The 15,782-nt window shown below is 40.6% G+C and overlaps 2 protein-coding genes across 6 annotated transcripts in view; both read left to right on the top strand.

Moving 5' to 3' along the window:
* The window catches only part of erfl1 (Ets2 repressor factor like 1), a 32,236-nt gene extending 27,572 nt beyond the window's left edge, over positions 1 to 4,664 (top strand). Inside the window, exons 4-6 of the mRNA XM_005736208.1 lie at positions 280 to 457; positions 2,160 to 2,289; positions 3,853 to 4,664. Of these exons, the coding sequence (XP_005736265.1) occupies positions 280 to 457; positions 2,160 to 2,289; positions 3,853 to 4,664 (1,120 nt within the window). The remainder of the gene's footprint in view (positions 1 to 279; positions 458 to 2,159; positions 2,290 to 3,852) is intronic.
* Positions 4,665 to 8,700: 4,036 nt separating this feature from the next.
* The window catches only part of arhgef1 (Rho guanine nucleotide exchange factor (GEF) 1), a 39,027-nt gene continuing 31,945 nt past the window's right edge, over positions 8,701 to 15,782 (top strand). For all 5 annotated transcript variants that reach the window (XM_005736173.1, XM_005736176.1, XM_005736174.1 and 2 more), the window contains exon 1: positions 8,701 to 8,801. The gene's annotated coding sequence lies outside the window, so the exon portion shown is untranslated. The remainder of the gene's footprint in view (positions 8,802 to 15,782) is intronic.

Raw genomic sequence — 15,782 nt, 5'->3', positions numbered from 1 at the left:
TGAATATAAAATTCACTTTACAAAACCATATTGTATTGAATAGAGGCAGCCAGACATGAATTGATTTGAGAAAGGAGGAGATGAATAAAAACACTGGGAAATCAGCACAGCTCTTGCCTCACAGCGCTGAAGTTGTTTATACTTTACTTATAGTGATGAAACACAAAACCTTGATGTGTATTATATTAATCCTTCCCACCTCTTTTCCTTTTCCTCTTCCTTTTTCGTTTATCACTTCACTCCATCCCTCCATCAATATTCTCTCCCGCTCCTTTGCAGGTATTACTACAACAAGCGTATTTTGCACAAAACCAAAGGGAAGCGTTTCACCTACAAGTTTAACTTCAGTAAGGTTGTGCTGGTGAACTACCCCATCCTGGACATGGCCAGCTCGCCCTTCTTCCTTGCCCAGAACCATTTCAACGGGGGCTCCACCACACCAGACTGCAGCCCAGAGGTACACAGGGTAGGATGGAGGGTTTGTGAGAGGGGGTGGATGGGTAAAAGGATATATGCTGTATGCAAGTAGTAGATTTAGTAGCATATAAATAGAAAATTGTGTGAATAATTTGAGAAATCATACCTATGTATGTTCAAATTGTGTCTCTATAGCAGGTAATAAAAAGAACTAGCATTTTAAAACAGAGGGAATTTAAAAAAGCCAAACTTTAAACAAAGAAAAAGGATGAAATATAGCAGGACACCGCACTCTGCTTCCTTAAATTTTTATCAACAAAAATTTAATTCAGGTAACTGAAAACCATTCAACTCGAGCTGTTATATTTCTCAGGCACCTGCTGTGCATTCCCCCTTTTTTGCAAAAGAATGGTGGTATTCATCGTAGCTATCTTTTATTCACTGTGTCTAATGGGGGTCATAATAGACTACAGTTTGATTATTATTTGCCCTAAGAGATTGTAAAATTTTTACAGAGATAAAATGTGTCAGAACACAAAAAAAGATGGAGGCGTGAACAAAAATGTCCTAATTTGGTTAAAAAAAAATAATGTTATGACTTTACTTGTGTTTATAAGATATTTAGAGATTTTTCTTTCTTTCTTTCTTTTTAATGGAAAAAAAAATCAATTTCTGCGTTTCAGATTCTACACTAAATTATAGATGTGGCTGCACAAATTGATGAAGAAGGCTATTTTTTTGACTTGGGTATAAGTGCTGGTGTGCAGATAATTTTATTTTAGATGACTAATGTCCTAGAAAGTACAAGTAACTTGAAAGTACAGTAAGAGAGAATCATTCATCAATTGTCTGTGCCGTCCTTAAGATGGGGATAAGGAGACGCGAGCTCTGAAGGAGACCGTGGAGGGGGGGCGGTTTTAACTTGCCCTTAAAACAAAAGAAGACGTTATCCCCTCTTTCTCTCATCCCTGTCTCCTATGGCGTATCCATCTGTCATCGATTGAAAATGAAAGAAATAGAAAGCAAAGGGGTCGCGTCAGATCAGATCAATGGCGGGTCATTAATGCGGTTTGTTAAGCAACGCAGATCTCGCAGCTTGGGAGTACAGTCTCGCCTTTCAAACTTGGGGCTGCAGGGTGACAGATACTACTGATCCGCAATCACGCTAGGGGGGAAAAGAAATCCCCCCGTGTCCCCTTGATTCCTAAGATTAAACTGTTCCACTTATTTTACCTCTTCTTTGCAAATTTTAGACAGAAAAAAATCTACGCACTCACTGACACGCACACAGCTGCCCTACTTCTAAATGGATGTCATTCTCTCACATCTCACTGCTATTCGTCCTGTGTCCCTTTACACAAGCTGGCCCACAATCCCTCTTTCTTCTTTTCATTTATCCTTTGTGCCCACAATCTTAATCATTGGTCTCCATTTGACTCTGTACTTTTCCTCCCTTTGAGTCTCTGAGCCCGTGCGTCCTCCTGCCTCCCGTTTTTTTTTACCCCAAGTCCCATGGCTTCCCTTTTTATCCTGTCCTTGCTGCGACTGTGTCACTGTTTGCATCACACTCTGCAGGGTGCTGCTGTCAACATATGACTTTACCCAGCAAAGTGCAGCAGCATCATAAAGGCAGATTTGTAGGAATATGTACGCAAGCTTTTTTTATTATTATTATTTCATGGTACAAACTCATCTCTAACCTCCTTTTCTACTCTTTGCTTGTGTCTCTTTCTGCCGCTCAGGCCATACAGTCCTTGTTTCCTCGTTTGCCAGACACCAACAGAGGAACTTCCCTTTTCGATCGGGGGACCACAGCACCAGGACCTGAAGGGGACAAACTGAGACTGGACTCATTTCCTTTCCTAAGTTCAGGTGAGCAGAGAGAATGACAAAGTTGGTCAGATACATGCCGGTCTTCCTCTATTGCATGAAGAAAAATACACTTATATATATATATATATAAAGTGTATGATTGGCAGTGTACAAACAAAGGGAGGAGGAGAAGGTAGCAATGTAAGGAGAGCAGAGAGAGAAATGAGGATACAGTGAGGCATGAACATTTATTGTTAAAGGAAATAAGAGAGATGGCTGTCCCATAGCAGTCTACAGTGAGACTGTGCTCCAGGTGAGAAAGCCCAGGTTAGCTGGTGAATTATGCATGTCAGCTGTAGTGAGACACAAGTCGAGGGCTGGAGAAATCATCCACTTTTTCAGCGCAACTGTTCACATTTGTCCCCTTCTATCTCAGAAAGTGAGTTCAACCAAACACAGCACGGAAGTGTCATTGTTTGCTTGACTGATGGCACGCATGCACAAATGCATTTCATTTGCAATCTCTGCACACGCATAAGAAGGTATACGAATCTGCAGAGCTCGAGAGGTAGTGTGTAAACAGACTCACTCACACACAGATGCAATTCTCATCCCAGAACCGGCACCCTCTCCCTCCTCCCTATTCTGTTTGTCCTCAGGTCCTATTCCCCCCTTCTTCCCTTCTCACCCTCCTCTCCCTCCCATGTGTCCCCGCTGTCCTAATCCCTTCCCAGGCAGGAAGGCCCTAATTGAGGGTGCAGGCTTCAGTTTGTGGCCTGTGGGCGCCCATTACTGTGTTTTCATAAGCAAGTGAGGCCTGCCTGACTGATTCAATATTCATGTGTCTGCCAGCTACTCCTGGCCCAGCACGCAGAGACTTCACCACTGTCAAATTAGCCCTGCATAGTAAATAACAGAGTGAAAGAGAAAAAGAGAGTGAGAACGGCTGGGAGAGAGGTGGAGGGTGCAGCAGAGAGAGAATCTTTGAGTCGGTTGTCATTTGGAAGGAAGTAGACTAGGTTGAGAGGCAATGCGTTTGTTTGTTCATTAAAATTGCATTCCTGCATCACCTCAAATTTGCCCCCTCGCTCTGTTTTCAAGTGATTGAATTCAAATATGCAACGCAATTTGCTGCACCATAAGTGTTTTTTGCTTAATTTGAAATGATATCATGACATGTCAGAGCATTGTGGGGACAAATGTCGACATTATTTCTCAGTGAGAATTTTCAACAGTGTGACTGGTTTCACCGCAATGATGCGCAATCAAAACAGAAGCAGAGTCACTTCACATATTTCTTTTCTTTTAAATATACAAGGAAATGATAAGCCGTTTGGAAGACGGGAACTCTTCTTAATTGTTTTTCACTGCAGTGGAGAATCTTTGTGTTCACATCTGGTTTGCAGCGGTGTGAAGTGGGTGTACTACACAGTACCGGCATGCATAAATGAACCATCAGGTTTTGTGTTGAAAGCAGCCGTGCCAGAATTAGCCCCTGTGGCTCCTGATTAGAATTGCTAATACCACTGACTATAATTAGTGAACATTCTTGGATGTTGTATGTCAGGAAACCTTTGCCCCTTCTGAGAGCTAACCTCCATCTCTGGATTTTCTCTGTCCTAGGTGCACCGTGCTATTCAAAACCCCCGTCCCTGCTGGGCCCGTACCCTCGCAACCCACCCTTTGACTACCCCTGGGGCTTCAACCCCTACCTCCCAGGGGCCTTCTCTCTCAACAACTGCCCCAAACTGCCCCCTGGCTCCCTCTACCCCTCCCAGTTTTACCCCAACCCCTTGCAGAGCAGCCTTTCACAGCTGCCTCACCCCTTCTCCTCCCTGCTCCCGCCTGGAGAGGCAGGTGGGGGTGAGAGGGGAGCAGCGGGGCAAACTGGCGGGACCAATGGCACAGCGGGTGGTCAGCCGGCCAGACTCTGCCTGCCGCCGTACCAGGGCAGCCTGTCGATGGGTCGGACAGACATTGGCAGCGGGGCGACACTGGGAGAAAGGGTGGAGCCCAATCCTCCGGGTCTCGGCTTGACCTTGGGCCTGGGAGCGGTCAGCTTAGGAGCTGGGACTGGGACAGGCCAGCAGAGCCCCACAGAGAGAAGAGGAGGGGTGAAGCAGGACCCAGAGTCAGACTCAGACCTGGAGATAACAGATCTGAGCGACTGCAGCTCGGACAATGAAAACGAGCATGAATTTGGCATTCGGAAGGAATCCAGCCATGCGAACCGATCACAGCTTGTGTTAGATGGGAAGAAAGGAAGCGTGTTGCCTCCCATCTCCTCTCTTCCTCCACCAGTGTCCCCACATCCACTCAAGAGCCTGATGCCCATTACTCCTCCTCCCCCATCCCTGCCTAGGTCACTCTCACCTTCCATGGCTCTGCATGAAAGACACAGGGAGACAGAGACTCTCAAACTGATACACAGCTAAGACATTTTCTGATGTGTCCACCATCTTGCCAGTCTATGGTCTGATAACTCTCTTTTTCTCTCCTTTTGTTTCTCTGAGATGAATTTTCCACTTTAAATCATCAGATCTTTTCCAGCCCTTTTCCAGGAATGGCAGTTAACTTCTTTTACTTCTAAAACTGCAGTTTTCCTGTTTGCTGTGCAAGTTTTGAGCTTGCCAGCAGTCCATTACACTACTGAGTCATTCATCTTAGAATATATGGGGTGTACAGTTTTTAGAGTGTCGGCTGTCTCGTCCTTTTTATTTTGATCTCTCGCACCAAATGGTTTGTAGATTTGCTTTATGCATTGCCAGCACTAGTCTACAATTTGCTGTCTGCAGCTGAGCTACGAAAGAAGGCATCGAGGTGGGAAATTACAACACAGCAATTCCTGCCTTGACAAACATTAACAAACAACATCCCTAAACTAACAGAACAACAAATGATGCTCAGATCGATCCAATTTTACAGATTTGTCCTGTAATTCTACAGATTTAGACTATAAATAATTACTGTGGCTCTTAAGACATGGTCAAATACTGCCACCTAGTGGTTCTTTCACTCAACGTCGTTTTCAAAGAACTGCAAGTGTGTGAGTGAAGCTACTGCCCTGAGTTCATTTTGCACTGTTATTTAAAATATATATATTGTTTATTGTGGGTTAATTTAAATGTTAACAATCCATCTGTTCAATAGTGCTAACTGTGACAGTCTGTGCGTATTTACTTTGTCTTGGTGCACATTTTCTAACAGGAAAGAAAAAGAGAGCAGGAAGGAGCTGGACCAATCTAGAATTTGTATGAATATTTCTGTATATATTTTAATATGGTGTACATGACATTTAATTATAATTCACTATGATAAGATTTAGCTGTATTGTTGTGATTTTATTCAGTATTTAAACATGTTGGAAAATTATAAGCTTAGGTGTATCAAAATTGAAATTATTAATGGCAGAAGATCTGCACTCTGAAGACTTTTTTTTAATGTTGAGGACAGAGCTCACGTTGGGATTTGTCTCTGATTTCCTCAACCCCAGTTAATTGTGCCCTTTGGTCATTTTGTTCTTGCCAGATGCCCAGTGTACAAACCCTTTGGGTTCAAAAACATGCCGGCAGACTTATTTTTCTAGTTAGCATTCACCCAATGTTCCTGTACTGTAATTAATCTAATGTGAATAATATTGGTCTTTGCATTTTCTTCTTTAAATCCTCCCCCCAAAATCTGTTTTGATTATTTTTCAATCGATTCTTTTTGTCCATGCCAGCAGCAGAGCAATTTGTTTTGCTTGAGGACACTAAACAGTGGTGGGAGGGAATACTTACAAAAAAAACTGTACCTTTCCTCTCCCCAGATCTTATGACCAACATCCTTTCTACAGCCCTGTTTCTCAGCGTGGAGTGAACAGTGAATCATATTGTACAGTTTCATAGCCTTTATGCCGATGGTTTGTCAAACAGTGGCAGTATACCAATTATTTGTGAAAGCTCTATTGTAAAGTTAATGTAAAACTCTATGTTTGTTGAGTTGCTCCAGGAAAGGCCTCCAGTCACCTCCACAGGAAGAACACTAACAGCTGTAAATACTATTTCCTCGTGTGTGTGTGTGTATGTGTGTACACATCCAGAAATGACAGTGCAGTGGTTTTACCTGTCATCTTTCTTTGTTTTACTGTAAAGAGGAAAAATGGAAAGTGCAAAAAGAAGAAAAAGAGTAATATCTTCAAAAGCAATAAATATTATTCTGGATAGCGGACTGTTGACTGTGTTGTTGAAAAGATTTAAAAAATACGGTTCTTCATACATCACAATTCTGACACAATCTGTGGAATTCAGGTAGTCAGTGAAAAGAAATATTATATTATATTATATTGACACCAATAATGATTTGGTTTTTTTTATGCATTGGTGAAAAGTCCATGAAAAGTGTCTCTTAAACTGAAAAAGCACAGTAATTGCACACCATGCCAATTTAATCTGAACTTTTCTTTTCCTATAAATAATTAAATCTTGTTTACATTTAGAGATCTCTGCCCAAACTTTCTGTTACTTTCTGTTGTGTTTAACTAATTGTTTACCTGCTTTTCTTTTAGATTGGCTTTTACAAGCTGGCAAAATGCAGACAAATGAGACATTACAATTACACATGCAGAAGTTGTTATCACCATTTTGATGTATATTTTAATGTTTTAAGATGATTGTTAGGATGTTTTATATATGCCACTTAATGATAGGAAACATATTCCATTCAGGGAATGTAAAAATTAAAAACTGTTTGTTTGCCATCTACAAAAAAAGGGGGAATTTATAAAGCATTGCGTAATAGCACAAATCATACTGAGGCACTTTCAATGAACCTCTTAGTATTACAGAGAGGAATTTATTACTCGCACTTAAGCTCAGTCAGCATGTGAAAAATATTTTAAAGAAAAAACACCTCACTATCAAACAAGAAACGTCACTGTGCTTGTGATGATCACTGGTACTCACTAGACAAAACATTTGTAATGGTCATTATCAAATGTAACTAAATTTGTTTGACAAATACACAAGGAGTGGGGCTGCAGACATAGAGGGTGAGTCTTTTAGAAAGGTGTGTAACAGAAAATAGTAACATCATCATTAAAGTTCAGATCATTTAATGTATATGTGGCATCCACGTCATGTGTACATCATTTGTCACCAAGCGCTTAGGCCTCACTACTTTTCTACGTTAATCCAGGGAGAGATTAAATTAATTTTCAAAGAAGTTTGTCAACCTGGAAAAAGATTTAAAGGTCAAAGAGAATTTATAAGCTGACACAGTACAGGTAAAGACATGTATTAATGATTTAGCGGTCAATTTGGAGACATTATTTGCATCTACAATGTGTTCTTTCAGACTAGTGACACAAAAAATTCCCAAATACACATTTAAGGGTTTATTTTGCTACATTTTTTTAATTTATGTAACACAGTGCATATTAATCAGAAATTATATTTGTATATGTAAACACTTTACTCATGTTACAAGAAACCGTTGCCTTAATGTAAGAAAAAAAACAAATCTTCTAAATCTTTATTGTTAGATGTATTTGGAACGTTTGCCCTTTTTATCTCAGGGTCAAAAAATCTCAATGTAGAGCAAAAATAAATACTTAAATATTCATTCAGTCAGTCAATACACACACACACACACACACACACACACACACACACACACACACACATATCGTTAGGTGTAGATTTGTTGCCTGGTCGTTATCATATTTCTCCACAGTGCGGCGCCAGAAGGCTGGAAAATAAGTGAAGCATCGAGAAAACCAGGGAGAAAAGTTTTTTGAGAGTTCAAGTCTGTAAAATATAAATAATTCATATTAATACTTAATTTCCCGCAGACATAGTTCCTTCAGACATTTCTGATTTCTTAGCTTCGCAGTAGTGAAGATAATTTTTTCCTAAGCAGATACAGAGATTGACACCATCCTACATATCAATAATTTATGCTTTACACTGTCGGTCTTTGTTCAGAACATAATACACATTTTTAGAAAGAAAAAACTGTTTTGTTTTTGCTGCAACATTAATTATAAAAGAAAACTGAAGACGAATGGGTTTCACAGGTTTCATGTAAGTAGCGGACTGGCTAAGTAAACAATAGACAGAGGAAGGTTTTCATTTTGTATTGTGTTAATAACACTTTTTGGGTATCTCGTCTAGATATTTCTAAATGGTAGTAAGCGAATTCGTGTTTACACAAATATAAAGGGTCCATAAACACCGTGCTAATAAAATTCTCTTGTGTTGCAGAGAGTAGGCTCTTAATGGGGACAGGTTACTGTGTAACACAGTGCGGAAACAAGCCGTTTGTAGGGGTTACTGTTACGTTTTTATATAACATTCAAACCTTAAAACACACGTAAATTGACAAAAAGTTATAATATTGCCACTTTTATTTATTGCGTACTCGATAATTTCGAAGCGGTACACTGTAACTTCCCCCCCTCGCGGTTAATCACTCAGTTTTTTTTATGTGTACTTCCGCGTACAATGTTATTTTTTTTCTTCCCACTGACACACGGCAACTTCGAACAGGAAACCTCTTAGACGTCTCGCCTGTCGGTTTCTCTGTATTTACGGGTAAGTACACCATTCATAATGTTCACATGCTTGTGAACATTATCACGCTTTTGGACTTTTACGGGTTTCAGTGCTATAGTTTAAGTGGTTTTTGGCTATTTGTTGGCGCTGGCTTCCCCCCCTATACAGCCAGAGCGGCAGACGATAGCGTCCGCATACAGGAATGCTGTGCTCGGTTCACTGCACGACATCTCGTCCTGTGCGATCAAAGCCCATCTGCAGACAATTTTATTCAACATTTTGGCCATTTTCATTAGCACTGGGATAGCCACAGGTTTATTTTGTGAACTTGTTTAACAAAGGCATGGGAGTAACAGGGGAAAGAAAAAAGAAAAGAAAAAAAACTTAAGGTAGCAAACTTGTCTTTGTGTATTTTTTGGCAAAGCCATCGAAATTTTATACGACTGTCCTCAGTTTCGGTTTAGCCCAAACTACAAATCACTTTAATATTGTCAAATGGAGTTATGTTTTGTATTGAGCTAGTCAGTGGGAAGTTTATAGCTTGTGACCTTGAGAATGTTTATGTATTTTTTTTCTTATCTTCTTTGAAATGGTATCTTTATGAAATGTATCATATGGGTAATTTGGTTGTTACAGCTATACAGTGTGAACCTGTGTGTATTTTACCTCATAAATGGTTTTATTATATCCAGCCTGTGATGCAAGGATACACACACATACAAAAAAGACTCTCAGCACATTACAGAGGCTTAGGAAACCACTACCAGATCAATTCCTCTGTTTTCCTCTCATTTATTTGTCGACACTTTTTTCCCACAACATGAAAAGTAGCATCTGTCTTATCCCTCCCAGTTTTTCCCCCCTCCCCCTTTGCTTCCTGTTTCTATATAACTCACTTATCAGATTGGCCTATAGACTGGGGGTCTCAATGCAGACAAAGTTCAATAATTAGTGTCTGTATGTAATTGATTGCCAGTGGTGATGTTTTTTCTCTCACCAAGTGCATTGCCTGTGCAAAACAGGCAACAGTTTCCTGTGCTCACAGGAAACTATAATTACTGTACATCTAGTGGTGCATCTAGTGCAGCTTCAGTATCTCATGCTACCCTAGACAGAGGATGCTAGGGTAGTGTGGGCTGTGTATGCCAGTAAGCTGTAAGTTAGTAATTAGTCCTCAAAGAAAAACGGTTGCTTTTAAACAAGTTGTCAGGGCAGTTTATCCAGGCTTTTTTTTTTTAAGTCACCAATCATGAGCTCAGTCAAAGCCACCTTAGAATCACCCTAAATTTTGATGATGCTTATTGCCCATTATTTGACTCTGCCTGTGTGGTAAGGGCGTTGGAGCTGGTGGTTTTAGAGACTGTGACTTGTTCCCAGTCAGCCGCTGCACCCCAGAGGCCCCATGTGAAGCAGGCTCTGCCACTTCCTGTTACGCTCTGTTAGACTAGAGGTGCACTGCACTTGTCATCTTTCTCTCGCTACATTTTACAAGTGCAGGCTTGTCTGGAGCCCAAAGGCTACCTTCTCTTCCTTTTAAAGGAGTGTTGGCTATTTAATTTGAGTTGCTGCACTGCTCTCTCCCTCTCTTTCTTCCACTCTCTATTGTTTTAGACCTACATAAACTCAGCCATATCCCCTCTTTCTTAGTGAGGAGGAAGATAAACTCAGGATATCGCTACAGTGAGCCATTTTCAGTTGTTGTTTAGCCTATGTGAACGATACCAAACAACTGGAATGACGGGTAATGCACTTTCAGTGGAACAGCCAGCAGCTGTCCTAAGGGCCTGGTGGTGTATTGCTAGCACAATGATAATTTACTGTACTTGGGCTCTGACTTCAAAGGGAGCACAGGTATTCTTCTCTGGCTGAAGATAGTCTGACAAACAGTCAGCAGATAATGAGAGATGGAGTGGACTCCCTGCTATTCTCTCTGTGAGTCAGAAATCTCCTGATTCCTCCTGAATGAGCTCACTAGGTGAGGTGGGGTGAAGTTCCAAACAACTGTGTGAAATGGTGAACAGGAAGGTGCTCATGCTCTTCGGCGCGTGTGACGTGAGTTTTTGTGAAACCGCAACATATGACCTCTGATCAAGGCACAACACTATTGTGTCATTGTAACTACTTCTGCATTGGTTTGCATGGATCTCTCATACAGCAATGACAGCACAGATTTGTTGGCTGCATAGATATAATGTTGTAGCTTCTTTGCATAGTTTTTGTTGTTGTTGTTTTTGCACGGTTGTGAAATTGTACCTGTACCTTTTTGTTGCATTTGCATAAAGAGAAAAAGGAGGCACTTTGCAACATCATATTTTTATTCTTGGACTTTGCTTGTGTAGCTTTGCGTGATTCACAGTTCAGACTAAAGTCGTGTCGTCTTGTACTGGGCTTCAGTGCAGTCTCTCTCTCTACATCCACCCCTGAGCAACACATTTCAGGACCTATCTATTTCTGACTGTCTTCTGATTGGCAGTCTCTTGCAAACAAAGGATTTGAACAGTAGGTGGGTTGGGCTGCAGTGCTTACAGGTTGACCATATTATTAGGAGTTATCAGTGCTCACTGAAAGGAAATGTTTAGACCAGTCTCACGTTGTGAGCTTTTGCCTCCGCTGAATCATTTGCATATATGCTCATGATTAATATGAGCATCCATCATTGTAATGGCGCATATGTGTCAGAAAATAAGAAAGAGCGTAATAGAGAGCGAGCAGTATGTTTCTATGAGTATTTATGGTGCCTATGTGGCCTACATGTGGGAGTTCCCCTTTAATTGAGTAATACATTATTCATGTGTCATTATGGCTTTCCAGCATAGACCAGAATGCATCTGTTCTGGGCTTCTTCTGTGTTTTTACTTGGCTTGTCTGGGTTTTTTTTCACCTGTTAAGTTCCGTCTTCCCTCTGCTGTCATTTATGTTCTGCTCAAACTGCATGTGCTCGAAGTGGATTTGCAACTTATGAGTCATATGTGTGCAGCAGTGATGTCCCGCTGCAAATGAAGCAGCCCTTTTGATTTCAAAATGAATGCAGCACGAATCCTTATGAGCTTTCTGACCGGTGATAGGAGTTTTTTGTGCAAATTCAGCCTTGTCTCCAGGAGCTTAAGCGTCTCGTATGAAAAAGGGAGAAAATGGAAAGGCTTGCATCTATCTGTCCAAATGTGAGTCAGACGGGCTGGCTGGAAGGCCGATGTGACAGGGGGTGAGGGAGTGAAGAAGCAGAGAATGAGCTCTTTCATTTGAGGGTCAGAGTGGAAAAAGCGAGACCAGACTCCACTCTTATGTTTACTCTCGAGGAGTGAAAGATGGTGGGGGCTTGGTGGGGTGAAAGGTCCTCCAGTCAAGTGTGTGGAGACAGTGTGTTGACTGTGTGTTAGCACACAGCTCTTTACAAACAATCGCTCATCCTGTGTTATACAATAAGTCATCATTTCCATTGTCATTTTAAATAATGGCAACTTCTATATTTATATTTTGATTACACTGTTCCACTGCTAGTCTACCCTACATAATGTATTACTTTTAACTGTGATGTTTGGTGCACATTTAGCCTTACAGCTTCATACATGTTCAAGGGAAAAATTAAAAAGAGAAACCCCAGAAAAAGCAAGAGGAGAGGATGAGGGATTCGTCTTTTATGCTGGCTAGGTAGTTGGAATAGTTTTCACACACAGAAATGTGGCTCTGAACTTGAAGCATTCCTTGTGAAGTACCGGTACACTGGAAGATTATTATTGTGACATACCGAAAATAATTCAGATACCTCTCCTAATACATGGAGCTTATTCTTAGAGCTTTATCTATCGACCTTAAAAATAGACCCCTGATAAAAGTAGTAGCATTGCAACTAAGTGTTCCTATTATTAGGAGTGTTATAGTATAGCATTGTTTGTTAATTGGAAATTTTTAAAAAATTAAATATTAATTTGTTGTTTTGTTAATGACAGAGCCCAACTGATACAGGAGACTGACACCGATATTTAGAGATTTAAAGAATGAGATATTATTTTATATCAGCCGATGTTTTTATTTTTCTTTCATACACATGAAAGATAAACATTTATTTATTCCTTTACACTCTTTCCAACTCTGCCGGGATCAGGTTGTTGTTGTGTTTGTGGTGTTCCAACACTTGTGTTTCCATCAGCGAAGTTGCCCTTTTGAGGACAAACTATGCAACATCAACTCTTATAATATTACTGAAGGGTGTTTCTTCCATCTCTTATTTACTTTTTAAATTTGAATTTATGAGGGTTTTAACATCCACATACCTGTGTTGATTTCATTGACCAATAGTTTTCGTCATTTTTTTTCCTGACAATGCAAGACAAGATAGCTAAATAAAAACTAATGCACAAAGGCAAAAATTATGATGAAATGTGTCAACACTTTCCTCAACTAATAAAAATGCAACTAAACTAATTTGGCTGTATAGAAAGGCGGGACAAGTTTGAAAGTGATCCAATCAGAAGTAATATCTTTGTGCAGTAAAGCTAGATGCACACAGCTGATATGCCGCCGACAAACAAGGTGGAGGTGGGGGCACAGGTGGTGGTTTCTCAAGAAAACACAGCAAAATGTCAACGCTTGGGAGGAAGAGCAGAAATTTCACAGCTGATGTGAAGGGAAAGATGATGCTTTGTAAACTGAGTGGAGCCACTGTCACCAGAAAAAGACAACAAACTTTTACAATTTAAATTTATAAAAGAATTTAGATGCCTAAATTGTGAGTTTTAGTCAAAAGGTTATGACTAAAACTAAATAAAAAAACAACAACAAAAAACTGTCAAAATTAACACTGCTAGATTAGCAAAAGTCATTCTAGCTGAATGACTTGTAACTAATTTGGAGACTGGATTTTGACAAGAAAGAAGCCTGTGGGGATATTTGCAGTCCTGCTGCACTCTTTTCATTTTTTTCTTTTTTCATTTTTTTTTTAAACTGCAGGCACACTTTGAGAAATATTATTTCTCAACATGTGTATTTCATTACTTGGAATGCTACTGGCTATAGCCTCCCAAATGTATTGTCAGTCAGTGTTTGCTTTAAGTTTTTATATTGATAACTGTCAATAATATTGACATATCAATTCACACTTGAATAACTGTGTTCTTAGAAAAATCTTGCATTGCCAACCATGAGAATGATGTTTGAAGCATCCTGAACCAAGGTGCGCCTGTGTGCAAGTACACAAGCATTTTTTGGCAATGTTAACCTCAGAAGCTTTGAATCTGGGCAGGCTAAATTCCTTCCAGAAATATTCATCCTGTTCCCTGGCATTTCTGGCTTTGTTTGGTATAGTCTTAAAATCAGCAGCAAACGAACCTACAGTGGACACACTAATGCACGCAACAGACTTGTGAATTAGTCGGGAGTTGTTTTGGTCCGAAAATGCTAATCAGAGATGTCTGTGTTTGGTTTTTAGCAATTACTGCTACACACACACACACACACACACACACACACACACACACACATGGAAGCAGTTAGGACAAGCTGGAGGTTCACTGTGAGCTGCCAATCCATGCCAGTCGATTTGCCTCAGCCTATCAACTGTTTCCATGAAGCCAGTGACCTCTATATGGGGATAAGGCGAGAGAGAGGGGATGGGGCGTTTTTGGCTTGGAGTTGAGGGTTATGAGAGTAGGAAAGTGAAGTATGCTTTAGCTCTGAGGAGCGACAAGAAAATGAATCAAACGTCTGTTAAGCCTTCATGAATACGTGTGCATGAGGACATGGAGGGGAGGTTATAGCTCTCGTTATATGGGATTCCTTGTTAACCTCTTTAAACTAACAAACACTGAGGAGTATTGCGCTGAGAGTTGGTTGGGGGGTTCTGTCCAGCATCATTAAAAACCTCTGAATCTGCTCAACTAAAACCATATGAAAAGAAGGTCATTGATTCTTTGCAGAGGTTTTGTGCAGATAAAGGTCACTGGACTGTTGCAACAGTCCAGTGGCCAATGTAGGATCTTGTGAAGCAATGAAGAAAAAAATCTGCCTGTGCTTTGCCCGCTCTGTTGGCCATAATCTTATTTTAGCCACTACGTAATGGTTGTTGAATTACATAATTGACCCTCGTCTACCAGCTATGAATGCACTGGCTGTTTTAGAAGTGAGTGTAAAAGGGGCCACTTTGTTTAACGCCAGAGGTAGAGGAGAAGGAGAAGAAAGTAATATATACTTAGAGAGATGAAAGTCACAGAGGGGAAAAAAATGAATGGTAGACGAAGGCTGTGGTAATGCAGAGGAGGAGAAAAGGCAGTCTTACCTCTTCAGTGCTGATGAGCCACTCCCTTATTGCGCATGCACTGATGCACCGACTTCCCCTGTGCATGCACGCTGCTGTGCAACATAATTATGTCACAGGTAGCCTTTTTTTGTTTTTTGCTCATTCCCTGCCTAGTGACAAGGTTTCAAGGATAACTTTGCCCTCATGTAATGCTCAGACTTCTGTTCTGTTGCCCTTTTATCTCACACAACATTCATAATGTGACATTCAGTCACATCAGGACTACTTATCCTGAAATGTCTTATTGCTGAGAATATGACTTTTAATCAGATATGTTTGTTTCCTATGTCTTTGAGCTGATCTCTGCAGGAGTAATGCCCATGAGTCATACAAATTAAATAACATTCTCTTTGTACTGCACTGAGGCATTTTACACCTCACACGTGTTCTGCTCAAACCCTGCTCCTTCCTTCCAGCCCACTAACACACAGCCTTTCAGTGCATGTGCATTTAGGCCTGCACTTTTTCATACTTGTGGATGTTCGATTTATATGCCATCATGTCCATAGGTTTGAACCTGATGTGGTTGGAATGCAAACTTTATGTTTTAATTCAAGGCTTGAGTTGGTTAGATGCTGGGAAAGGATTAGTGATCCTCCATTTCAGTTGTCATCTGTGGTCTTTCATGCTGTTTGGTGTTCCTGAGCTGGCCAGTGCATTCCTTCTATTTAAGAATGTACCAGATTGTTGATATGGCCACTCCTCAAGTTTTTGTTATCTCTCTGATA

This window comes from Pundamilia nyererei, unplaced genomic scaffold (assembly GCF_000239375.1).
Source record: "Pundamilia nyererei isolate P.nyererei 1_Seehausen unplaced genomic scaffold, PunNye1.0 scaffold00067, whole genome shotgun sequence".
NCBI classification, from domain to species: Eukaryota; Metazoa; Chordata; class Actinopteri; order Cichliformes; family Cichlidae; genus Pundamilia; species Pundamilia nyererei.
This window is presented reverse-complemented; position numbering and strand designations above follow the sequence as displayed.